The sequence below is a fragment of the Lontra canadensis genome, unplaced genomic scaffold (assembly GCF_010015895.1).
Source record: "Lontra canadensis isolate GAN:19392208 unplaced genomic scaffold, GSC_riverotter_1.0 scaffold95, whole genome shotgun sequence".
NCBI lineage: Eukaryota > Metazoa > Chordata > Mammalia > Carnivora > Mustelidae > Lontra > Lontra canadensis.
In genome coordinates, this window is record NW_022631089.1 from 6,125,924 (window position 1) to 6,153,181 (window position 27,258).

General features: G+C 37.4%; 1 protein-coding gene across 4 annotated transcripts in view; it reads left to right on the top strand.

Moving 5' to 3' along the window:
* Positions 1-27,258, top strand: part of DIAPH3 (diaphanous related formin 3) — a 501,032-nt gene that overhangs the window by 285,556 nt on the left and 188,218 nt on the right. For all 4 annotated transcript variants that reach the window (XM_032836998.1, XM_032836999.1, XM_032837000.1 and 1 more), the window contains 2 exons: positions 2,592-2,721; positions 20,937-21,061. In XM_032836998.1, coding sequence (XP_032692889.1) covers positions 2,592-2,721; positions 20,937-21,061 — 255 coding nt within the window. The remainder of the gene's footprint in view (positions 1-2,591; positions 2,722-20,936; positions 21,062-27,258) is intronic.

The window sequence follows — 27,258 nt, forward strand, 5'->3', positions numbered from 1 at the left end:
CAATTTTGATTCCATTTACTATTCAGTAGATAAACTTTTTCAATATTGGACTGTTGCCAATACTCAGCTTGCTAACCAGGCGATGTTTTCAGTAACAGAGCCAGTCCAGCACCCTCCTCCACGAATTACTGTCTAGCTTTGTGATGGTCTTTGAAAAACTTGAATCTTTGTTTGACTTGTATACTTAACATTGACGAAATCGATAAACGCAATAAACAATATTATATTCCAGAATTCTTAATTCTGAATTTTTATTGCTCATGAATAAAGATCAAGATTGATCCAGTTGGTTGTTAGATCATAGGGATTTCTTGATCTATTAATCCTAGCAGTTGCTGGCTATTTAGTTGCATCATATATGGTACTGGAAAGCCCTTTCCAGGCTTTACAAATTATAGAGGTAGATGGTGCTTGGGCTAATCAACATTCCATACAAGCTGCACATCTAGTTTCACAGGAAAGAAGCATGGTGAAGAAGGGATGTAATTAGTGGCAGCTGGGAGCTGAGAGTCCATAGAAGGGATGCTATTCCCTGGGCAGTCATTGCTGTCATGGGGGTAGGGGGGATAGAAGAGTTCACTATTAGGGTGTTTTAAAAAATAAAACCAAAGGACAGCTTTTATGGTACGTCTGGGTTATACAAGAGAAAATGACTACATTTATGAAAGTTTGCTAGTTTTACTTGCCTTATCCATTAAAGATGATAATGTGAAGGAAATTATGGATTGAAAAGGTAGCTTAATCAGATTAGCATTCTCAATACATGTGAAAACAGACAAAGATTCTTTTTTTTTTTTTTAAGATTTTTATTTATTTACTTGACAGAGATCACAAGTAGGCAGAGAGGCAGGCGGTGGGGGGCAGGCGGAAGCAGGCTCCCTGTTGAGCAGAGAGCCCGATGCGGGGCTCGATCCCAGAACGCTGAGATCATGACCTGAGCCGAAGGCAGAGGCTTAACCCACTGAGCCACCTAGGCGCCCCACAGACAAAGATTCTAACTGCACTTAGCATGCAAAAAATAACTTGTGAACTAGGATTACAACTAGATCATATACTTGTGTATAAATATATATCTCCTTTCATCCTGTGTACCTGTTTGGGTTCGTTTGATCAACTCTTGAACTTTGGGGGCTAAAGGCTCCACAGCCTGGAGGGCCTAGGTCATCATACTCCTCTGAGTTCTAGCCATGTATGCTCAACAGTTTCCCCAGGGGATAGAAAATTGGTTCTTAGAAGCAAAAGTATCTTGCTATTTTTTATGTGCAAAGCATAGATAAACATACAGTATAGGAACAGATACACAGGATACCTATGATTTTAAAATTTCACAGGTACACATGATTGGGGGGAAAAAAAACCTAAAAATGCTCTTTAGCCAGCAATAATGAAAGAGAAAGATTGAGAAACATTTTTCTACGCCTGTATCAATCTACATCCTTTGTGGGTATTTTTACTTGGATGTTACTTAAAAGCTTCAAATTCGTTCAAAACTGAAACTGATCTCTGCCCACTGCACTCCACCCAAATCTGTTCCTCTGTCTTTCCATTTACTTCAATTAATGGCACCACCTGGGTCTCCATGGCCCCTCTGTCCCATTATCTCCATCCCCATGGCACTGCCCTGACTCAGGGCCTTGTCTTTCCCTGCCTGGATTGTTGTTACCGGTTTTTAAGTTACTTTCCCTGCTTCTGTTCTTTCCCTTGGTTTTTTGTCTTTTATCCACACTGTGCTAGAGGGAGCTTTTTCTAAACTGTAGGTCTCATCATCTCTTACCCTGTTTAAAAACTCCCAGTTCTTAGGGATCAAAATCCTGTTTTCTGGTCTTTTCCAAGGTTCCCAGCTTTGTATCTTTCTACTCTCTCTATTGTCCTCCTCAACACACTTCTTTTTCTGAGTCACTCAGACTCCTCAAATGTGTCTTCTTCCTCCTCAAGTGTGGCATTTTTCAAATATTGTTCCATCTGCTTGTGGTACGGCCCTTTTGAATTTTCTTTTTCCCTTCCCTAATCCATACAACTTCCTGTCTACCAGTGTTCCAGATGTCCTGTCCTCTGAGGTGTACTTTTTGATTATTTCTATTATACTGTTTGTCACATAAGGGTAAATGTACGTGTATGTGTGTGTGTGTGCGTGTGTGTGTGTTTTCCCCCCTACTAAACAGCTTCTTGAGAAACAGCTCTGTATCTTGTTTGTTGTTGTGTCTCTAGTAGGCATGTCATAAATATGTACCGATTATTTTTTTTTTAATTTGAAAAAGGAACAAATGTCTGGGATTGTTTTAAGTACTATTATTATATAGACTTACAGGTTATTCTGTTCTCCTAAGTGTTTATCATGTATTTTTTCCCATAAAATGTTGCATAATAGATTGGATTAAGCTTATACTTTCTTTTCAAAAAATGTTAATGACTTCAAACAACAATCCATAGAGTAGCTTTTCAAGTACATAAACATTTGCAATTCAAAAATAGAATTGACTAATTTTACAATTCATTTATTTCTTACCTACAAAATACAGTATTAACATTAGGTAAGTAGACAGATTACCAAAATATTTTTGACTGTTTTTTCTCCCTCTTGTCCTGTCTAGCTAAAAGACACAAAATCAGCAGATCAGAAAACAACACTACTTCATTTTCTGGTGGAAGTATGTGAAGAAAAGTATCCTGATATCCTGAATTTTGTGGATGATTTGGAACATTTAGACAAAGCCAGTAAAGGTTTGTGCTTTCACAGAAAACATTTCACAACTCTGGGTCTTTAGTTAGTTCGTCAAGACAGAAAATAATGACTTTTGTTTGAACATATTTGTTACTTTACCTCTGTGTTTTAAATATGTTTTTTAAAAATAAAAAGGATAGGTAGTTGTATAGTTTAAACCTTATGACTACCTGCCAGCCCCTCCCTCTGCTGCTCAGCTGCCTCCTCTGTAACCATGGTAATGCTCACTTGAGCTGGGATCCTTCACTTGGGGAGGATCATTGTATCTGGGCTAAGCCCCAGTAATCAATGTCCCTAGTTAGCCTAAGTTAAATCTGTGTCCACCCACACTGAAGGTAGAGACTGCATCCTTTGTCCTAGTAGGGATCAAACAGCTAGAAATTCCCTTCAGTCCTTTCTAATGCCCAGATACCTCATCTGCTTCTTTCCCTACTGGATTTAGATCAGGTTGTAAAGGGTTAGGATAGGACAGGATCTGTTACTAGTAGTCATAGTATGATTTAAATGCAATTTTTGATAACTTGAAGATTCTAGTTTTAATTTATATATCCTATTCTGTGGTAAAAATTTTACTTGCTCCAACCACCAATTTATGCATACACATTTCGATGAATATATGCGTACTGACGTACACACTTCTTGGAAGACAACTCATTTGAAATGGTGGGATAGCTGTATTGTCATTGTGTTGAAAACTGGTCATTAGAAATGGCAGACTATTTTTGTGTTGTTTGTTGTTTATTGTCCTCCTAAAAGTAGAACTTGTCAACTTAAGAATAATTCACCACCATTCCCCGTTTTAGTGACTACTCCTTCTTAAAAAAAATTACTTTTGTCATTTTCTACTCCCTTTGTTTCTTCCATAAAATGAGGATTGTAACACTCCATCTGCAGAGTGGCAATGTGATTACATGAGATGTTCTTTGACAGTTTTTCCTGAGATGTATGTTTCTTTGAAGTATGTAACTCATACAGCCAGTATATTGAGGTGGCAGGGAGGGTAGGGGAGAGTTAGAAATAATTAGTCTGGATGTTTAAGACCAAAAATAAGCTTTTTACTTTACTTTTTGCTCCTGAATGCTAATGTTATAATGATGTTGGAATGAATTACTTTGCCTTTGTGCTACCTAAGAATGTCCTTGACATAAGAAGATAATGACCATGTGTGTGTGTACACACACACACACACACGTATATGGGTGTAAGTGTTTTAATGGAATTTAGGAAGGGAAAATAAAGTTATTTTTTTATACTAAACAATGAGATAGGACAAAAGTGTGCAGAAGAAAAAAAGCATTAAAATAACTCAATAATACTCAAACCAGCTTTTGAGTGATTGATTCATTAATTCAGGGAAGGTAACATCTCTAAAATGAGATTTCTGAAATTTGGGGATAAAATTTAAGTATATGGACCAAAAGAGAATTGAAAGTAGGGAAATTGAAAGTGATGAATGGTAAGCATGATAAGTAAAAGAATAATAGATGAAAAAGTTGTACATAAAGTCTTAAAACATAGAGAAAGCTTTTTTTCTGGAGAAAAGATAGCTGAGTAGAGTAATAGTTTATATCAACATTATGTCTTTGGGAAGAATTAAATCCATGCAAGCATTTTATGTTAATAACAGTTTGCATTCCTGACCACGTCACCATCTTTTTCTCCTGTCTCTAAAGCTGAACGGTGAGCTGGAACATACTTCTCTTTCAGATGTACGTGTTAGTATAGAATTTATTTTCCAGCAGTGGTGCTCTAAATTAAATTTTTAAAATATCATTTATCTATTTTGACTCACTTGATTGTACTTAAAATTCTGTATGAATATTTTATTATTTTGCTTTTGAAAACTAACTTTGATAAGGGCTTGTAGAGTTGTAGCTTGATAATTAGATACCTATGTTTGTTTTCTATTTTAATGTCTCTACCAGGGCATTCTAGGGCTTCGAGATTTTTCATTTCCATCTGTTATAGCGGAGGCATGCATATGTGTATAGGTCAGCAGATAGCATGAATGTGTTACACCGGGAACAGCCAACTAGATATTTGAAATGAAAAAGCCATCGCTGAGATAGATAGATAGATATAGATATAGATGATATAGATTTTTTTTTACATAGTGTAGGTGATTGTAGAGCATAATTTCTTCGTGTGATAATATTACCCTATTAATGATTGAGATTTTAGAGGAATGAATGTAATAGTTTTGGATGAAATAAGTCTATGTTTGCTTTGGAAAATTTCAGTGCTTTTACATTATATATCATCATTTAAAAGTTTCCATATTTGAAGTCTCCTCAGTGAGCTATCACAGGAATTAAAAAGTACCTTTGTTTTTGAGACATAACAAAATCCTGGCCATTAAATCCTTGTGGATCAGCAGGGGGATCTTTCATTGCAACTAATGAGCTTACCCGTATGACAATTTTCAAAAATCTACTTCATTAGGGCTGCTTCTTTTCTAAGAGATAATGGCTTACAGCTTTTCTGTTGTATTTCAATGAAAATATTTTGGGTCATTATTGTATTTCTATATACCATTGCAATATTTCTTTTTTTTTTTTTTTTTTCTTTTTCCTGGTCTTTGAAGGGTTGAATACATTGTTCTCTTGTCTAAACAGCTGAAGTTAATGGACTCCAATCTGTGAAGGTTTTATTGATTATTTCACAATAACCAGCTTCATGATTAACCTGGAATGGTATTTTATTAATGAGTAGAAAATATGACAAAACTTGGGGAATTTGGGGAGTGTATTAAAGTAAAATCGAGGCAAGTTTACAGTGTCACCTTGTTCAGCCCTGTCTGTTTTAGAGTTCTCGTATCTCTGCCATATATTTCTCTTCTTCCCTAGAGAGTCTAAATTCTAGGAATGCTGTGCAAGTCCAGTCTAGAACTCACTTCTTCATTTGATAATCAGGTGTTGTGTGATTACTCAGTGTCAGAAACTGTGCCTTTGTCTTGGTGGTAACACAGGTGACCTCACTGGCATCTAGCTCTTGTCCTAACTGGCTCCTTTTACATTCTCCAGGTCCTTTACTTCTTCCTCCTCTTCGATGAAGCCTCTAACTAAGCCTGTAACTAACACTATTGTGTTATTAGCCTAATACTGAGTCCTTCTTTTCCTTTCTTCCCATAAATCCTGAGGTGATCTCTTCAGCTTCCAAAGGCTTACATACCATCATTTCATTAATGACTTACAGATCTGTACCCCCAGTCGTCCCTTCTAAGCTCCATGCTTGCATATCCAACAGCATATTTGCCATCTTGAGCCACACCACACGCATAGATCACAATAGGCCTATAAAATGTGCTTTTCATTCCTACACCCGTTACCTCTCCTCCCCAAACTTTATTTACTTGAGAAAATCCTTCCTAGCACCCTTTCTTTGGTTTCCCTCTTTTCATTCGCCTTGTCTCTTTACAGCCTTCATTCACATTAACTGCGAGCCGTGTGGTAGATTCTAAGTTAAATCTATGGGAAATGGCGGCTGTGGCCTAGAATGTTGCCTCATCCCCTCCCTCATAGAGCAGCTTAAGAGTAAATGTCATCTTCCCTTTGGTGCTTTTTTCTTGGTGGTTCTGGGGAACGTCACCTAAGTTTCAGTGGGCTCTAGTCTTTCTTCAAGGATAAATTCATATGTTTTCCAGAAAATCTTAGACCACTATCTAAGAACTCAGAGTCTAGATTAGAGAGTATTCCTGGAATTACTGTAGATGGAATTAGCTTCTAGAGAATGGGCCGCCTTCGGTGTATTGTCAGAGTGGATTTAATGATTCCCCATTTCTAATGTTTTTTCACTTTTTTCCATTTCCACATGTTTAGCTTTTGGGAGCATTCTTTGATATCTTACATTTGATATTTGTCCTCTCCCTTTTATTGACATCTCTGCTTTTAAGACTGTTTGTTTGCTTTTGGCTAGTAACTCCTTGGTCTGACCCAAATATTTGTCTATTCAAATACATCTCCAATTCCAGTGCCACATGACTTATCAACATTTTATGATAAATGGCTTACTAAATACCAAATGTTTATCTTTTATTCACCTACTGTGAGCACTTAGAACACTTCATTTCCAGGTGGCTGCCACCTGGAAATGTATAGTGTTTAAAATTTCAAATTCATGTGCTCTAACAAGCAGAAAGCATTTTCAAAGGCTCCCATTAACCTTCTTATACTCTACACTTCTAAAAATGCCAATTAAAATTTATTAGTTTGATGTATATATTTTGAATATTCAGGATTAGTTGTTAATTCAATTGCATTTTAGACATTAAGTATGTACTTTAAATACATAAAAATATTCATTGTGTGGTAGACTTAATAACATAAATAACATTATGTTAGGTCATAGGTTGGGGCCTCTTAATTTTGTGAGATAAATCATTCATCTGGCATTTCAAATTAACTGTAGGATATTAGAGTTTTATGAAAATACTCATTTGTGTACATTTCTGCCAATATAGTGAAATCATTTGAAAGCTCATGGTTGGGGGCGCCTGGGTGGCTCAGTGGGTTAAAGCCTCTGCCTTCGGCTCAGGTCATGATCCCAGGGTACTGGGATCGAGCCCCGCATCGGGCTCTCTGCTCAGCGGGGAGCCTGCTTCCTCCTCTCTCTCTCTCTGCCTGCCTCTCTGCCTACTTGTGATCTCTGTCAAATAAATAAATATCTAAAAAAAAAAAAAAAAAAAAAAAAAAAGAAAGCTCATGGTTGGGGGGCATTTATAATAAAATAATTGATAGATGACAACCACATAAGGTATTGCTTTAACTGAATTATCAATAAACGGCACAAAAATGTATTCTGGTAGGAGCTGAATTCTCTCCACCTGTGTCTAAGCCCTTCATATTTGGAAGCCTTAATCTTTAGTATCTCAGATTGTGATTGAATGGGAAAATAGGTGTTTAAAGAGGTGATTATGTAAAACGAGTCTCTTAGGGTGGGCCCTAATCCAGTGTGAATTGTATCCTTATAAGAGGAGGAAATTTGGATAGATGGACACCAGGGGTTCACATGCACGCAGACCGACCATGTGAGGAGACAGCAAGAAGGTAAGCTGTCTATTAGGTAAGGCCATCTTCTTGCTTCAGAAGAAACCAAATATACTGACACCTTGATCTTAGACTCCAGCACTGTGAGGAATGAAGTTTCTGTTGTTTAAGCTACCCAGCCCTTGGCATTTGGGATGCGCCTCTAGCACATTAATAGAATAACTTAAGGCACTTTTCCTGCTTAGAGCTTTTCGGCTGTAGAATAGTGTATACAGAATGTTGTTTTATTTGATCAGATCACTTAAAGAAACAGTCATAGCCCTGCTGTGTTAGGTGTTCACTAGTAAGCAATTTTGGAATATCAAAGGTTTTTATTCAAACCATGAATTACCACATGAGTTTATAAAATTACAAGTACGCTTTAATTCCTTTTTTGAACAGACACAACATAAATTTGCACATATATAAGGAAATATTGAGGCAATCTAAATAAATATATTCATGAATATTCACATTTAATTTCAGAGTTAGATCTATGATATCTCCTAGATTTTATTTTAGAATGCATTTGTTTACACTGGTATATTAAGTTTTTGTTCTGTTGTTTTTTCTTTTACTCATCCATATATATATATATATATATATATATATACATATACATATATATGTGTGTGTATATATATATATATTTCTTTACCACCTACCTCTGTTTTGCTACTTTAATAGTTGTGATTTTATTATAAGCAAGTAGCCAGTAAAGGCTAGTAATACTCTGAGTTATCCGTTGACTCTTTTCCAAAAGGGAAGTGTGGATGGATGGTTGTACTTTTTTTTTTTTGCATTATCCTGTAGAAATAAAGAAAACATTTGCTATCTTCTACCTATGTAATCTGATTCTGCAGCTAGATGGTAGAGTTACAAGTTATGTCTGGGAAACTACTTTATGACTCCTGTGTAATTAGGTCTCAATGACCTATTTGGATAATCTGTACCGATCTAGTAAGTATACTTAAGAATTGTAGAATAATTTTAACGTCACTACATGCCAAATGTAATAAAAGATAAATTTATTTTTAAAATGTAATTCATGTATAGGTTTGCATATATGTACTAAAAGGGCAGTATTTGTAAAAATTTTCTATTCAAATGAACACTTTTAACATAAAAAGGTAGCATGAAATATATAACTGGGTCCTTCACAAGGTAGCTACAAGATATATGAAAAATACATGTAGTATACTATGAGTTCAGTGTGCTGGTAAGGGGCCACAAGGTATGAGTTGTCTGTGGAATAGGATTTTATTTAAATTCTCCCAGTTAATTTCCAGGGATTAGCTCCATAGAGTTAGCGTCAGAAGTTTATATCAGAGACTCGCATGTAAGGTTGTATTGCACTGTTGCTCTGTGCAAATATCAACTATTTTGAAAAGCGGCGTAATGGAATGTAGAAAGAGCATGACCAAAGTCCCTCGAAGGATTAAGGATTCTATAGACTGATGCTGAAGAACACTAGGCATGGAGGAACTACACTTCCAGCTAAAGATTGCTTTTTGAGATACTGAGCTGAGAACATTTCCTGAATCGGCTGCTGCTGGGGCTGATAGATGATGATGAAGAAGAAAAACACATCAGGAAGACCTCTATATCTTTTTGGAGGTTAGCAGACTGAAAGTGGCATCAATACAGCATTAATCTTTTCAAGAAACTAACAGTTTACAGTGTTTGCAGATTTGGGGCCAGCTACGGATTTGAAATAGCTACTGGAACAGTTCCGTCAGTGTCACCTATGAGCCATAGCTCACATCAAGTCACAGGACATCAAGTCACAGGACAGAATCAACAGTGACAAGCAAGGTCTCAGAGCTCTTCTAGACGGCTGGCCACAAAGCAGTATTTACGGCCCCTCAGTGTTGCAACAGGAAGTGGGAAATTATAAACAAGGCGGATGGAAGAAGATTTCAGAATGAGAGCATTCTGAAGGATAGCTTACCATAACAAATCTGCGCACTCTGAGGAAGCCTAAGCAGGGGATGAAAAACATGCTCCCTCACTGCAATCTGCTGAATGTCGCTGCTCACAAGGTCGCCATATCACCAGCTGGGTGGAGCGCTATGGGGGTGCTCAGATGCTACAGGCAAATCTGCCAGCTGCTCCCCAGAAACCAGGCTGTGTGTGACTTGCCGAGTCTTGAAATAATAGTTGTATGAGCTTCGTAGGGTTGCCATAACGGATGAGCACATGCTAGGTTCCTTTAACCAGTAGAAGTGTATGAATTTATTCTCTAATTATTCAGGAATACAGCAGTCTGAAATCAAGGTGTTGGTAGCATGGGTTCCTTCTGAAGTCTCTCAGGGAAGAGCCATCTCGTGCCTCTCTCATGGCTTCTGGTGGCTGCCAGCAACCCTTGGTGTCCTCTTCGCTTCCATGTCTCTGTCTCTCACCTCTCTTTGTAAAGACACCAGTCATTTTGTTTAAGGCCACCCTAAATCCAGGGTGATTTCATCTCGAGATCCTTAACCGATATCTTTTGCAGAGATCCTATTACCAAATAAGTCACAAACTGAAGTGCTTTGTAGCCATGGATTTGGGGGTGAGAGGGATACTATCCAACTCCCTATAGTCGTCCTTGTCCTCACTCCCATAACTGCATGCAAGTAGCACCAGCCTCTCTGAGTGTCATGAAATGGTGAAGCAGTTACACAGATCGACATACATATGGAAAGCAGTTAGCATGATGTTGTGAAATGTTTTGGTGTTTAAGGGTTATTGTTGGTGAGCTTCTGAAATACCCTTTTCTTTCATCATCACATGCAAATACTAAAGCATTTAAAACTGAAATCCATCATATGCCTCTGAATGTAAGCAATTTTCATTAACAAGCAGTGATAATTACAATAACCCCAATAAATAATTTCAGTGGGCAAAATAAAAAATGGGATCCCCATGAGATTTTGGAGACGTTATATTATGGAGGAAGTTGTTACAGTCACAGAGTCTAAAGTTAGACAACTGGGGTGCAAACCCCATCTCTGCCCATTGCTGGAGGTATAACTTTGGATGAGTTCCTTATCCCCATTGGGACTCAGTGTTCTTACCTGAAAATGGGAACAATAGTTGTATTTCAGAGGTTTGTTGTAAGTTTATAGGTTAATATGTGCAAATAGTTAAATAGTTGTATAGCACACCATAAGGACTATGTAAATATTCTCTGTATTTGCTGTAGTTATAGATGTTGTTTTTCAATGATTATTTCTTACTGACCCACAACTGCCTATTTCGTCAGTAATAATGCAGATAAACATGAGTCTCTGTGATAAACATGAGTCTCTGTGAATAATATAATTACGTCATTTTAACATGTATTCTCAATAGTTATTTGAACAGATCCCGACTGTGTCTTGCCTGAAACTTATTCAAGCTTTTGAATTTCATGGATCTGTGTTATTGAAAAATTTATTTACTTTTCTAAAAATTAAAGAACGATATACACATAGGAAATTGCACAAATCTTAAGTGCACAGCACAATGCATTTTCACTGGTTGAGCATCCTAGCATAGGGAAAGGAATTTGGAAAATGAGTTCTATTTTCCTTCCTCTGCTTCAGCCTGAGTCACTATTTTTATTTCCTGTTTTGAACTTTAATAAAAAGATTTCTTTTGAAAGAGGGCTTCTACTATTAAGAAGCTGTAAAAAGTAGCTAGGGTCCAACAACTCTTCAACAACTTGGAGCTTATTTTTGTCCGGAAGCTTTTGCATGTCATTTAAAAAACAGATTTACTAGCCTGGAATTATTAAGGAATTAGTTAGTTGGAAATGTTTTCCATTTCTATATGAAAATGTGAAATACAAACGAACACTTAAGATAAAATGTTGCAAGTGATAGAAACATCAAAAAAGATATTTCTTTGCCTACATAGAAAAACCTAAGAAAATACGTTCTGGATAATCTTTCCCCCTCCCCTCAGAAGAAGTCATCTTCAGATATAGATTTAAATCGATGAGCAGTTGGACTCTTGTCATGTAAACACATGTGTCCTGCTTCTCAGCAGCTGTCTGTCATACCACGTATTTGAAGGAAAAAAGTACTAGTGCTCATTAATGATTTGGGGTATGTTTTGACCCCACAAGGAAAGAAATCTTTCCAAAAAGTTTATTGAATTCTCACGGCATAGCAAACAGGATGCTAGGCATTTGCATCAATAAGGATCAGACCTGAATTTGACAGCGAAAAAAAATCAAACAGTGGCCTAAATAAGATGGACTCATTTGTTTTTTTTACAAGCCATCTCATGAGTGCCTCCTCTGTCCAGGCACAATTTGGAAGACTGGATAGGGCTGTGAGCATAAAAGAAAAGTGTCTGCTCTCTCGAAGTTTATGTTTTATGGAACATCTGCCACAGGGAGAAGTGCATGTATATTATGTCATATGGTGAGCTCTGGAATTCCAGTGCAGGGTTTTGTTTTTTTCCCCACAATTAAGGCTGAGTGGTCAGAGAAGTCCCTAGAAAGAAGGTGGCCTTTGTGAAAAAATGTGAAAGAAGTGGGAGGAGGAGGCAAGGCAATCTGGGTGTCAGAGAGAAGCATTCTAGTCAGTAGAGCCCTACAGAACTCCCAAGATAGGCAAGTGAGACTGGAACAGAGGGAGGGCATGAGAGAATAGGTCAGAAAGGTCACAGATTCTGTAAGACAGGACTCATTGTTAGACAGATTTTGACTTTACTCTGAGAGGTGGGCCATTAGAAAGATTTCGAGCAGAAGATTGACATCTGACTTGTATTTTCAAAGGATTAGTTTGGCTTCTGCTCTGGGGAAAAATCAAGAAGAACAATGGCAGAAGCAGTGAATTCACTTAGATGTTCTAAGAATCATCCAGGGAGGAAAGCATGTTTGCTGGGACCAGAAGGAGGGAGCAACAGTGGTGGGAAATATTCTGATTTTGAAGGTAGAACCAACAGGACTTTATGAGTGGGTGTGTTGGGTATAAGAGAAAGAGGAGTCATAACACAAACTGTTTACTGAGGTGTAGAAGCTGATTCAAAGAGGAAGATGTGGGGCGCCTCCGTGGCTCAGTGGGTTAAGCCTCTGCCTTTGGCTGGGGTCATGATCTCAGGGTCCTGGGATCAAGCCCCACATCCAGCTCTCTGCTAAGCAGGGACCCTGCTTTCCCCTCTCTCTGCCTGCCTCTCTGCCTACTTGTGATCTCTCTGTCTGTCAAATAAATAAATAAAATCTTTAAAAAAACAAAGAGGGAGATGAGTTCCAATTTGAAAATGTGAGTTTAGGATGCCCATGAAATATTAAAGAAAGAGGTTCAATAGGCATTTGGCCTTCAGCGGAAGGATACAGGTTGGAGGAAAAATTTGCAATTTTTCAGGTCTAGAGATACATAGACTAGGACATGTTAGGCTGTGTGGTCTCTTGTAGTCATATGTGGAAGTTTATCTTAAAATTTGTACATCGTCCAATCTGTACTTAATATTTACCATGGGACACAGTAGAAATGGTAACATCTCCCTCCCATACACATGCACACAAAAGCATTATCCCGAGGGAGCATTTTGAATAATGTGACAGATGTCTCTAGGATGGACCTCTTTTGTGTCCTGTGTACTGTGTTCTTGAACATCTTATTTGCAAGAAGGAATTTTTAAAATCTCATAAACACAGTCTGTTAAAGAGGTTTGTTTTTACTACTACTACTGGTTTCTATTTTTTTTTTTTTTAAGATTTTTAAAATTTATTTGACAGAGAGAAATCACAAGTAGGAGAGAGAGAGGGGGAAAGCAGGCTCTCTGCTGAACAGGGAGCCCAATGCAGGGCTCGATCCCAGGACCCCGAGATCATGACCTGAACCCAAGGCAGAGGCTTAACCCACTGAGCCACCCAGGCGCCCCACTACTACTGGTTTCAAAAAAAGCTGACTGACCTTTAACACTCTCTTCATGATTGTAGAGGATGAGGCTGCTTCTCTCCCCCAGATGGGGGAGCAGGGGAGGAAGTGGAGGGTTCAGAAAACCGACCTGAGCTAGGCCCTTTGACTGGGCTGCGTTCACTCTCTCACCTCTGCTTGCTTTCTACCTTTCCTCTTTCCAGGTTCCAGAGTAGACATAGGCCATACTCTAGCAGCATGATGTTAAAAAAAATAAAATAACCACAAAATTCTCATTGCATATAGTACAGTAAATTAGGAAATACAAGTTAGGACAATTTAGGGTAAGGGGTCCCATCAAGAATAAGAACAGTGGGATGGAAGGAAGACTTCAGAGGAAGGCCAGAGCTTAATAAGGATAACTGACCCTTCATTCCCCACTGCTTCTTTCAGTTTACCTTTGCCTGTTGTGATTTATTTTGAGTTTGTGCTTTTCTGTCCTCTGGTTTCAGTTGTATATTTTCTCAAAATAATCATGGATTTCATAATACTATTCTAGAACTTAGATTTTTGTTAGAGGCCCACTTAATGTGGAGGTTTTTAAAATGTTGCTGAGGTTTTTGTCCATCTTGTCTATCCAATTTATTGTTTTTTTTTTAACTTTCATTTATAAAATATTCTTAGAGTTTCATAAAATACCTTTATTTGGCTGGGAGCCTGAAATGCTTTAATGCCTAGTTTGTGCCCTCGCAAAACAACTGTGTTTGTGAGTACAAGATGGTTCATTTAGGTTGAATGTTTGAATTGTTTAATGGTAATAAGTTGTATAAGCCTTCTTTAAAGAGATCACCTTTCCTGGAATGTTTTCATGATAGGTAAGAATGAATGTGACACTAAGAAGTGTCACTTCTTAGGATGCTTGTTATAAAATAATAACCAGCATCTCCAGGAGATATTCACAGAGGATTGTTATTTAATTGTAAAAATTACATAGGTCTACGTAATTTCTACTCTCCTTTCTTGAAATCTTAGCAAATGGCGGAGGCCATAACATTACAGAAAGTCCACACTTTACTTTAAACTTAAACACTTATGGTTGTGACTTTTAACTTTTATACTTAATACCTCTAATGCATAATTATCATAATGACAAGGCACTGACAATAAATCTGTGTGCTGAATTTTAAGGTTTTAGATATTTACTCTATTAACCTCAAGAGGTGAAAGCTAAAGCCAAAATCCATTCCTTCAGCAAATATTTGACTGTCTGCAGTATGTTATGTAACTGAAGATACAAAAATAAATAAAATATGGTATCTTCCCTCAAGGAATTTGTGGTCGTTTGGGAGAGGAAGGCACACACAAAGATAAAAGTAATGGAGTGTAGTAATTGCAAAGATAGAGATAATTACCAGGTATGATGGGCGGGGAGGGCACCTCAGTAGGAGGCCTAGCTAGAGTTTTTGACCCTTGTTATTACGTCTGAGTAGGAATGATCGAGAGGTGCAGTGGACAAGGCAAATAGACATTTTTTCCAGTGTCAGTACGGAGAGAGTGGATGAAGAGGGGTGGAGGGGAGGGAAACTAAAAAGCAAGGTGTCGCTCTAGAGTAAAATGTAGCAGCAGAGCATGAAATAGTCAAGGCAGCTTGTGGTTGGAGCTCAGATGTTGTCGTGAAAGCAGCTTACTGGCTGACTTGAAGCCATGTTTAAATTAGTGTTTGTCTGGAAGCTCCTAAGTGCAGTGTGGAGAAGGCAGAAACACAATTCATAGTTCTGCTGTCCACCAGGATGTCGAGATTGCAGATGGGCGGTTGCCTGGGGGCTGATACACGTGACATCTGAGGTGACTGAGAGACATCCCATTGACTGAATATTAACTGAGTAAAATGCAAACGTGGAAAGTGCCCTTAAAATAATCTAGTCAACTCTGTTTGATGACGGCTGTGTTTTGTTACTTACAAGTAATGGAAAAGAATAAAAAAGATTAATTTCTTGGTCAAGGAATGTGACAGTGTTGAAAGATAAAATTCATACACAGGTCACATACAAGGACACCAGTAAATTAACACTTCTTTGAGGGTGTACAATTTAAAACTGTGCTGTAGTTGGGATTAATAGTACAAAAAAATATATATATATAATCATTGCTCTCAAAGAACTTGACAGTTACAAACAGTGCAGTTAAAATTATGTTTGAAGATGTATAAAGGAATTATCTGTGGAAATAGAATTGCTGAAAAAGAAAGACACGGAAGAAGTTTTTATATATTCTTTGGTTTTCCCTGTTGGATGGCCCAGACATGATTAGCCTACAGTTTGCTCACATCCTTCTCTCTTACAAGTGTGCTTTGGTCCTTACTTAAAAACCAGTGAAAGTTGGTTACTTACACTTAAATCCTCTTAACCATAATGTACAAATAATGTAACCAGAGACAGCTGATGAAGCATAAAGAATGGCTTAGTGGGGTTTCTATCTGTAGAGTAGCTGCAAGAAACATTTTTAAAGACCACTTGCTTATTCTTTATCATGTCAACGTTAAATGTTTGAATATGCCCAAGCATCCTAATATTTTATCCTTAGAATTAGCAACTTTCCCTTTTTAGAGTGACTTCTACAACACAGTTCCTGGCCTGATGACGATGATTCTTTTTACTTTTTCTCTGAGTCTGCTATTACTTCTTTCAGCCTTTAAGCTCTTCATTTCTTATTGAGTGCTAAGAGTAACACTGCATCGTGCACTCTCTTTAAAAAAAAAATTATTTATCCTATGTTACCGCATTTGATCTTTTATGAAATGTTTATAAGCTAAAAATTGGAGGTAGGATTCTTCCCATTTCACTGATGTGGAAATGAAACCAGTGAGAAATTGCTTCAAATCACAATGACCTGCTAGGGAACAAAGAATTGGATCACTTCATACAGGCTTCTTATGCCTTTCTCTCATCGCCCTGAGAAGTGCTCATCACTCACGGGGATGGCTCTTCAGAGGGCGGCCCACGTCGGGTTGTTAGACCCTTCTGAGCAACACAACTCATGAATCAAAAAATTTACTTTTTTTTTTTTTTTTTTTTAAACACCTCCTCACAGGCACTGGGGTTCTGCCTTTTCTCCAGACATGTACTTCTATATATCCAGGTGGTATATTAGAAATATGAATTTGGTCATTTTCCAGTTTCCTGGTATAGAGGACCTAAAACCTAGACTTTTTTTTAAGTGATTAAAAAATGTGTTTTGTATGCTAATGAGATGACTCAGGCAGATGGGGTAGGAGAGGAGGAACCTAGATAGCTCCAGAATGGGATGCTGGTCACCAGAGTCAACAAGCATGTGATTAGAGGGTTAGAATTATCAACCTACCCTCTGACCTCCAGGGGATGGGGAACAGGGCTGGTGATAGAGTTGAGTCACCACTGACCAATGATTTGATCAGTAGTCCCCATGTCGTGAAGCTTCAGTAAGAACTCTGAAACAGGGACGCTGGGTATATTCATAGAAGCCATGGAAACTGTACTACCTCCTTACCCCCATTCTTTGCTGTATGCATACCTTCCCTTTGGCTGTTCCTGAATTGCATCCTTTATATTAAAACTGTAATAACAGGTATAGTGCTTTCCTGAGTTCTGTAAAACACTAAATGACAGAAAATAAGTGGGAGGAGGGGCATGGAAACCCCTGACTCTATAGCCAGTCCATCAGAAGTGTGGGTTATGGGTGATCTCTAGGTCGTGGGATTGTTTTCTGAAGTGAGGGCAGTCTGGTGAGGCTGAGGCCTTAAACTCCATGGGGTCTGCATTAACTCTAGGTACTTCCTGTCAGAATTGAAGTGGAAGACTACCCACCTGGTGTCCACAAATCAGAGAATTGATAGGAGAGTTATTAAAACATATTAGTTGTCAGGAAAAAAAAAGCGGGGGGAGAGAAAGAATCCAACTGTGTTTCCTTTCAGTGTGTGTTCCCTATGTTCCCTTCCTTGCCTGGTGTTTTTTGTTACATTGGAGTCTCTTGGACTTTTATTTATCTTTTCTGTAGGTATTTCCCCAAAATGACATGTATGTGTAGTAAATTAGATTAGTGGACAAATGGTATTTTAAGTACGTGCCTTTGTTCCATGGCATATGAACACATTAAGTTGAAATGTTCATTTAAAAAATATGGTAGCATATCTATCTGTCATCCAGCCATCCATCCAGAGTGCTTACATCTAGTCCCCTGAGTTTGGCCATATGTGGATTACTTGTGATTGCACGAGGCAAGATTATACAAAAAGACAGTCATTGTGTGAAAGCCACATCTGTGTATTTAAACACTGTTACTGGCAGATAGGTAGCAGTTGTAAAAATAAAATCTCTGTAGAGAAAAACAGTTAAAAATGAAGTCTGAAATTTAATTGCCTGAGTTTGAATTCTGACCTCACTACTTTTAGTTGTTTGACTTTCACTTACTCAACTCTAGTTTTGTTCTCTGTAAAATGGGGTAATAGCAATGTCTATTTCATGATCATCCCGTGAGGATTTTAAAAATTAATGGAATATCCCGGGGTGCCTGGGTGGCTCAGTTGGTTAAATGTCTGCCTTCAGCTCAGGTCATGATCCAAGGTCCTGGATCAAGTCTCCTATTGGGCTCCTTCCTCAGTGGGAGAGTGCGCTTCTCCTTCTCCCTCTGCCTTCTCTCTCCTTCTCTCTCTCCCATAAATAAATAAATCTTTAAAAAAATTAATGGGAGAAGCTTAAGACAGGACCTCAGAACACTCAGTGTATTTTAGCCACTGGTGCTGTTATCCCTACTAATACCATTACAACTGTCACTACTACTGTTTTACTACTAATAAGCTTGTTTTGAACCTGATTTATAGCATAAAGTGGCTGTACAGCTTATAAATTGTTGTGAGCACATATTTACTCAAAATGATTTTATGTGTTTTTGAACTTGTATTTTTTTTTTTTAAAGGTTTTATTTGACAGAGAGCACACGTAGGCAGAGCAGCAGGCAGAAAGAGAGGGAGAAGCAGGCTCCCTGCTGAGCAGAGAGCCTGATGCGGGGCTCGATTCCAGGACCCTGGGATCATGACCTGAGCTGAAGGCAGAGGCTTAACCCACTGAGCCACCTAGGCGCTTTTGAACTTGTATTTTTTTTTTTTTAAAGATTTTATTTATTTGATAGAGATCACAAGTAAGCAAAGACGCAAGCAGAGAGGGGTGGAGGAGAAGCGGGCTCCCTGCTGAGCAAAGAGGCTGATGCAGGGCTTGATCCCAGGACCCTAAGATCATGACCTGAGCCGAAGGCAGACGTTTAACCCACTGAGCCACCCAGGCACCCCTGAACTTGTGTTTATCTAATGAGGAGTTTCACAGTTGAAATATAAAAGTGACTGAACCACCTGTAAGATTTCTTGAGAAATGATAGAGGAAATGCTAATGAAATACTAGATAAGAGATCAAATAGACTAGGAGAGCAAAGGGAATCTCTTCTTATAGTGCAGATACAGAACTTTGAAAGAAGCAAAAAAAAAAAAAAATTGGAAATGAAAAGAGTAAATGAAACACCCCAGGCCTAATTAAATAGAGGTCTTGCTTGTGAATAATTGACAAACAGACATAAAATTGAAAGAGCATAGCATAGGAACTGTGTGTTACCATCATGAGCAATGTACGGCAAGATTTGGTTACTTGAGTTAAATAGATTGAATTAATTAATGCACTAAATGCTGCCATGATAGAAATATTTTATGTACTCTTTTATTTGTGTTTTTCTCTTAAATGTAAGGCTAACAGAGAGGGGAAACATGAGTAGCACAAAACTAATGAGAAAATATGCACCTACTGTAACTTCAAAATGGCTTCACTAGAGTGGGAGGCAAAGGTTGAAGTATCCTTACTCCCGGCACAAACAGGTACTGTATGTGGCTCTCAGAAGAGTTCATTCATTGGCCTCATTGAACATTGGCGCCAGGTGGTTCGGTTGGTGACTCTTGTTTTCCTCTCAGGTCATGGTCTCAGAGTCCTAAGATGGGGCTCCCTGCTCAGCGGAGAGTCTGCTTCTCTGCCCTTACCCCTGTCCCCTCCTCATGCACACCCTCTCTCTCTCTATTTCAAATGAATTTAAAAACAACAACAACATTGTTTCTTCAAATTAGCCTGCTAATTGATTTTACAACAAAATAAGTAAAGATTTTATTAACAGCTAATTCATATGTTTAGAATAGCTAATTAATATATTAGAATAACAAATGTTATTTTGTATACGGCTAGTTTAAAAAACAAAACTCCATGTTCTCATGCAACTTTCTTTTTCATGCTTCCCTTCTATTCCATTTTATTGAACCAAGGCTGTAAATGTGTATTTTTTAACTCAGTCCCATTTTGTTGGGCATTTAGGTTGCTTTCAAAGATATTCCCGTTCTTACAGGTGAAACCTGACTCGTGTCAATTCCTCAGGATTAATTGGAAGCCTAAACATGGTAGCATACTTAGAATTACTATATGCGTTTTTCATCATTATTTCATATAGTTCACAGTAATGGGAAGCAAAAGAAAAAAAGTTTTAACCAAAATTCATCTGAGCACCCAACCTTGGTTTGGGTCACTATATCTTTATATATCATTTTGTATCACTATATAATGATATAAATATATCACTTATATATCATTAATTTTTTTTCCTTGATGTCATCTAAAACTATGCATAGATTTTAGGCAGTGATTACTCACTGTCCTGCTTGGTGACCAGTACATTGTAATAGGGCCTTAGCGCCCCCTGTACCATTTGTTCAGGTGCACTGTGAGAGTAGCTCCCCGTCAAGGAAGGAAAATTGTTCTTAGATAATAAACACACATTGTGCTCAGGTACCAGTAAAGAAAATGTGACATTTGTTCTACATGTTGCTAAAGTAGCTTCTGCTACCTTTTCATTCCTATTAGAGATTAGCTTGGACAATAGAACACTTTACCCTGTCTTTTCCACATACTCATTGTTCCCTGTCGAGAGATCCTGATTTTGAAAAATGTTAAAATTATGTTGAAATGGGCTTAAAGTTTAAGAGTTCATATTTGCTCCTCTTTTTCTGAATGGATTATTTTGTAGTGTTTATGGAGGTCAAGAGCTCTAATTTTAAGTAAAACTCTATTAAATATGGTTTGTTCATTTTCTAAATTTCATCTTATGTTTTTTTAAGTAGGAAATTTCCTTCATTTTTGCATTTGAAAACAAAGATTTAAAAAAAAATTAGTGAAATTTATCTTTAGTTGAAATGTATTTTATTATTGTAAGGTTTTTCACAAATCTTTTGTTGTTCAAGTGTTTTACCTTTTGTATATTATAATTTTGTCCTTTCAAGGCATTTAATATACTCTCTTTTAGTCTCTGTAGAAACGCTGGAAAAGAATTTGAAGCAGATGGGAAGGCAGCTTCAACAGCTTGAGAAAGATTTGGAAACCTTTCCCCCTCCTGAGGACTTGCATGATAAGTTTGTGACAAAGATGTCCATATCCTTCTGATATCTAAATAACTTAAGTCACTAGTCTACTAGAGTTACAATTTATTTAATGTTGTAGGTATATTTGCATAACCAGTGGTTATTCTATAGTGCCAAATAGCAGTTTAACTTTCACCTTCTTGTGGGAAAATTTATCAGTGTGTTTGCCTATCATGAATAATACAGAAATGTGCTTTCAATTCTTTTTTTTAACCAATTTGGATATTTTCTCTCATCTTTTCCCTTTCATTTGCCCTCTCTCTTTCTGATGTTCATTGTAAATTGAAAGGACGTGAAAACTGAGTTTTAGGAAGTTTGAATCTAACTCATGATGTGATTTAGATAATTCTGAAATGTTTTAGGAAGGAAACAAAGGCTTTGTGAACTGGTATAACTAGTCAGCTTAATTTCATGGGTTATTATAAAACATTATCTCATGTTCCAGAAACTTTAATATTTCCTTTAGAAATACTGCCTAGTTCCAAAATGAAAATGGAATTTGTCGTGATCACTACTTGTATAGGTCTTCTCCAAACCGAAAATAAAATGTGTGTGTGTGTGTGTGTGTGTGTGTGTGTATAAATGAGACTTGTGTCCTTAATTTAAGGTTTCTTTTGAATTCGATTATCTTTGGTTTCACTAACTTTGTGGCTTAATCTCTAATGAGTAATTGAAGTAATAAACTTTTTTTTTAATTTCCTGAAATGAATGTTGAGTTGCTTTGCAAACCATTCTGTGAGATTAGAGACTGATATCTTTTGTGTTATAATAAAGTATTACTACTATGCATTATTAAAATCCCATATGGACCTCAGAATTTTATATGAAAGGATAACCCACTTCCAATGAGCTCTTATAAATAGACATTCCTAATATTTTAAACTGAGATACTTGAAATCAGATAACTACTTTTCCTCTTCCCGTATCTGCTCCCCTGAGATTTAGAAAATCACAAAATTATTATTTGGTTTGTCGTAGATTTTATTGTATATGCTTTCAGCTTAATTGTGAATTAGTTCAATTTTTAGCTTTCTTTGCTGTCTCTCTTGGGAAATATCATAAAAATGTACTCTAGCAACAATCAATTCAGGCTAATGTGTTTGTTTCCTTTCATATCTCTCCTACCCATCCAGTTTCTTGTTTTGTTAGATAGGGCACTGTTATCACTACATTTGCGAAGGGTTTTTTTGTTTGTTTGGTTTTTGTTTTTTTAAACTAAAGGTAAAATCTGTATTTACCCATCAAAAAAATACTTTCGCAGCACCTTCTCATTTGGCAATGTATGCTTTTTAAAACTAGATTTGTTATTGCAGAGTTACATTGGCTTCATCATTCTTAGCTCCCCCCCATCATTCTATCATGTTAAAATATTTATATGTGACAGTTTATTTTAATCATTAAGCACTGTTAATTGAAGTACTTTCATTGTTCCCTATAGAGAGAACACATTTTAAAAAAGGGTTTACTTGCATGCAGTTTCTGGTAATACACTGTGAGCGTACTAATTGGGAGGCTTCGGTTTCTGGAACCTATAACCTAAGATAAATTCCTGAGCTTGGAGTGAAGGTGGTAGAATCCCGCTCAGCAGACGATCCCAGTACCTATCCATACTTGTATTCATATGACACAAGAAACTGAACGATGTTGGCTTCTTGAAAGGTATGCAGCTCATAAAAAGCAACCAGCAGGAAATCAGAAACAGGAAGGATGATGCTTTGTTGGAAACAATTTTTCATTCTGAGTACAATTATACTCCATGGACAAGAAAGCTACTACATCCTGTCGCTAAATATCACAACCTAGAAGCCTCTAATGAACTGATTAGCATTCATGTATCTCTTGGAAGTCAGATATATGAACAGTTGGTGCACTTTGCTATTGACAAAGCTTATAATCATAAATATTCTTTGCTGAGATTAGATTGCACTCGTTTGCTTTTCATCTTGGTTAGACATACTAGTTTCGAAGTAATTAAATTCATTCATTGCAAAGCTTTGTTTACTTTAATTAGGACTGACAACAAGTCACATTTTGAATATTAAATGGATTTATATAGATCTTATTAAAATGGCAAATCGTGAGCCTCTTATCAGATCTCAGAAAATGAAAGAATTCGGAAACTAAAATGCACAATGAATAAAAATGTATTTAAGTAAAGTTTGGGTTCTTAATGCTCAAACTTTGTCTTAAGTTTTAGTGCTTATTAGTTGAAACACATGTCTAATTGTTTGGTTCATCAACCAATTCTGAAAGAATTTATGTATTATTTAACTTGTTAGGGATGCATTTTTACAAGTAAATATTTAAACAATCATGACTTAGTAACTTAAATAATCCATTAATTGAATTGTTTTAAATTATAATGATAGAATCTGTTATATGAAATTTCACTATTAGCATTCACTTACAGTATATTATAATTTTATTCTTCTAGTGACTGCTTTTTATTTATATAACTACTGAGTATAAAAATGTGAATTTAGTACATCCTTTTAAAATGCATGTACAGTTATTTCATATATTCACATTGACTTTTTAGTAATACTTATGTTACTTTCTAATTGCTAAGCCTGGGTCAGAAATACAATTGGAGTTGACCGTTAACACTGTAAATATTTGCTTGAAAAATTTGGACATGAATTTGAGGCAGGGCTACCAACATAGTTACATGCAAACTATTACATGTGAAGTATCCACACTTAGCTCTTCTATGTGAGAAAATTAGGAAAAATGCCAAGATTGGTGTCATGTGGTGCCTGTTCGTTTCTTTTGAACTTTAGATTCTAGAATACTTCTTTTAAGGAAAATAACAAATAGATCCTAAAGCATTGCCCTTGAGTTTCTCCTTGCTCGGAATTTACTTTTTCTTCTCTTCCTACCCCATCTCCGGAGTCTCTTAGAAAAAGTCATTTTGCCAGACATTTATATATGTTTGTATTTGTCACACTTATAATCACTTGGCTTTTTCTCATGTTATAGTCTTTAAATTTTTCACTGCAATCTTACTTTATTTTCATACTTTTTTTCCTTGTTCTCCTATATAGCAATGTGTTAGGCACTTTTGAAATTATTACACAGATGCTAAAACTATTCCAATAAATTCCTTGAAAGACTTAGATCTTATAGCTGTATTCCACACTGTGTAAAACACAGCATCTTTTAGGTAAAGGAATTCAGTACCTTTCTATGTGATTGAACGGCAGTTAGAAAGTAAAATAGAGGAATGGGATCTGTGAAATATAAACTCGTATAATACATGTCCATTTGCAAGAGTGGGAGTTTGGGTAATTGGGTGATTTGTAATAGAAGATTTTTCTCTTGAATTTCCCCTCCCTCCCTCCCTCCCTTCCTTCTTAACTTCCTTGTCTTTCCTTCCTCATCTTCCATTGAAATTCTTTTTTTTTTTTTTTTTTTAAGATTTTATGTATTTATTTGACAGAGAGAGACACAGAGAGAGAGGGAACACAAGCAGGGGGAGCGGGAATGGGAGAAGCAGGCTTCCTGCTGAGCAGGGAACCCCATGTGGGGCTCGATCCCAGGACCCTGGGATCATGACCTGAGCCGAAGGCAGCCGCTTAACAACCGAGCCACCCAGGCACCCTTAAATTCAACATTCTTAACAAACTTCTAAAGCTTGTATTAAAATATCCTGCTCCTCATCCAAATCGGCAATGATCTTTTCCTTCCCTGAAGCATCAGGGAAGTACAGCTACAGCTACAGCACTTGGTGCTCGAGGCTCTTTTGTTGTAACACTCCATTTGTTCCAGGCCATGTCCCCTTAGCCAGGAGTTCCCCGACAGCCCAACGTAAAGAGAGCCTCTCTCTCTCTGTATAATATCACACACTTTTATTTTCATCATTACATTTATCACTCTCCGACGATTCATGCATTTCCTTCTTTATCCTCTGTCCCCACTCTCCAGAAGGTATGTGTCATGAAAGCAGGGATTCTGCTTACCTCGTTAACTAGTGTTTTCTCTATTGCCCAGAAGAGTGAGATGCAGTGGAGCTTAGTGAATACTTACTGAACGGCTGGCTGGCTGCCCGGCCAGCTGGATCCTGACTACTTAAGATCTATGAAAGGTATTAGCCGTAGAGGACCGACTAAAGCTGGTCCTTGTAAGATGTGTCCATGGAAGTGATAGCTATCCTTGTGGGGGAAAGCACAATAATCAGGGCAGGACAGGAGACTGAATGTGGAATGTATTTGTGCCGGGTGGTTTCTTTGTCGCTCAGTGAGAGAATAGCCCATCAGCAATGATGTGGAGCACCTCATTAAGGTAACCGTTTATTCTGACCTACCAAACAATCCTTTTAAACTGAAAATTAATTTGACATTTTCCCAAGTTGTTTCTGTTCAGTCACAATTTTACCATTCTTGTGGGTAATTCCAGTTATTCAAAGCTCCACTTCATTCCTTTGGGAGCAAATTGTTTCATAGATAACAATGATAAGAAAATTAACTTAGAAAGCTCTCTAGCTGTTAAAACAAGACCATGTCATTCCCATGATTTTGGCTCTTGGTTTTCTTTCCCATCATATCTTTTTAGTTTATATAGAATTGCAATATTTTTATTAAGAACATTCTGGCAGGCGCCTGGTAGCTCAGTCAGTTAAGAAACTGACTCGATTTTGGCTCAGGTCACGATCTGATCTCTTGTGAGATTGATTCCTATGTCATGCTCTGTGCTGGGTGTGCAGCCTGTGGAAGATTGTCTTTCTTGGGGCACCTTGGCATAGTTGGTTAAGCACCTGACTCTTGCTTTCAGCTCAGGTCTGATCTCAGGGTCATGAGATGAGGATCTCAGGGTCATGAGATGGAGTCCTGTGTCGGGCTGTCCACTCAGTGGGGAGTCTGCTTCAGTTTCTCTGTCCCTCTCCCTCTGTGCCTGTATCCCCCCTCAAATAAATGAAAAAAATTTTTTTAAAAACTTTCTCCTTCTCTCACTCCCCTCTACACTTTCTCTCTCGCTCGCTCTCAAAAAAAAAAAAATGCTCAAGCATATTTCTGATGTTTTATTGACTTGTGATTACTATCTGAAAATCTTAAGAAGTATTACTGGGTAATACTTCACAGCTTGACTTTAATCTGTTGACCAAATTGATTCTTTTTTTAAAAAAAAATATTTATTTGAGAAATCACAGAAGCAGTTGGGTTGGGGAGGTGGTTGGTAGCAGCAGACAGAGAAGGAGAAGCAGGGAGCCTGATGCAGGGCTCGATCCCAGGACCCTGGGACCATGACCTGAGCTGAAGGCAGACACCCAACAACTGAGCCACCCAGATGTCCCCAAACTGATTCTTGAGAATGGGCATATTCCCCGGTATTAGGATAAAATGACTAATATTTGTGAAGTGTCTATTATTAAAATGCAAAGCCTTACCATGCAATGAGGGGGAAGAAAGGAGTAGCTTTAGGACCATGCAATTAGCAACACCCCCTAAAGTAGTATACTTAGCGTGTTGTCCAACACACCTATTTTCAGGGACTCTGTTGGACCTTAGCATTACATCCAAATTGTATGTGTGTGAATGTGTAGATATGAAATTTTTTGAATGGAAGTTCCATAGCTTTCATCACGCTTCTGAGGAGGCCTGTTACCCTTGCCACCAAAGTTTAAGAGTGATGGCACACTAGCGGAAAATGAATAATTGGCACCAGTGTTTTGACAGATGAGTAGACTTAATGCAGTCAAGAAAGTGGAACACAGCATCTACAGACAGGACTGATTGTCAGAGGTGACTGTCCTCTAGAAATGTGGTAGGACCCAAGCCCTAGTAGGGAGTTGGACTAACAGGAACAACTCAACTCTGTTCTAGCAAAATACAATGGATTACAAATGCTGTGTGTTCAATGGAACGAACTTACTGCCGTAGAGATGAGAGAAAAAGGCTTTGCAAAAGAGGAAGAATTGAAGGAAGCTTTGAATGATAGGTTTGGACAAGCAAAGGCAGAAAACAGTTTCTCTTTTAGACAAGAGTTGAGAATATATAAATAATCCATATGGATATAGCCTGTGTCTGAGACATAAATAATTTTAGGTGAGAGTTATAGATTGAATAAATAAACTAATGCTGATTTCTGACCTTACTATATAAATGACGGAATGATTATTTCATGTTACAAATGAATCACCATATGGTCCATTTAATGTTAGTTCCTGAATGTGTTTCAAATGTTTTAAAATTTACATAAATTCACTTTATA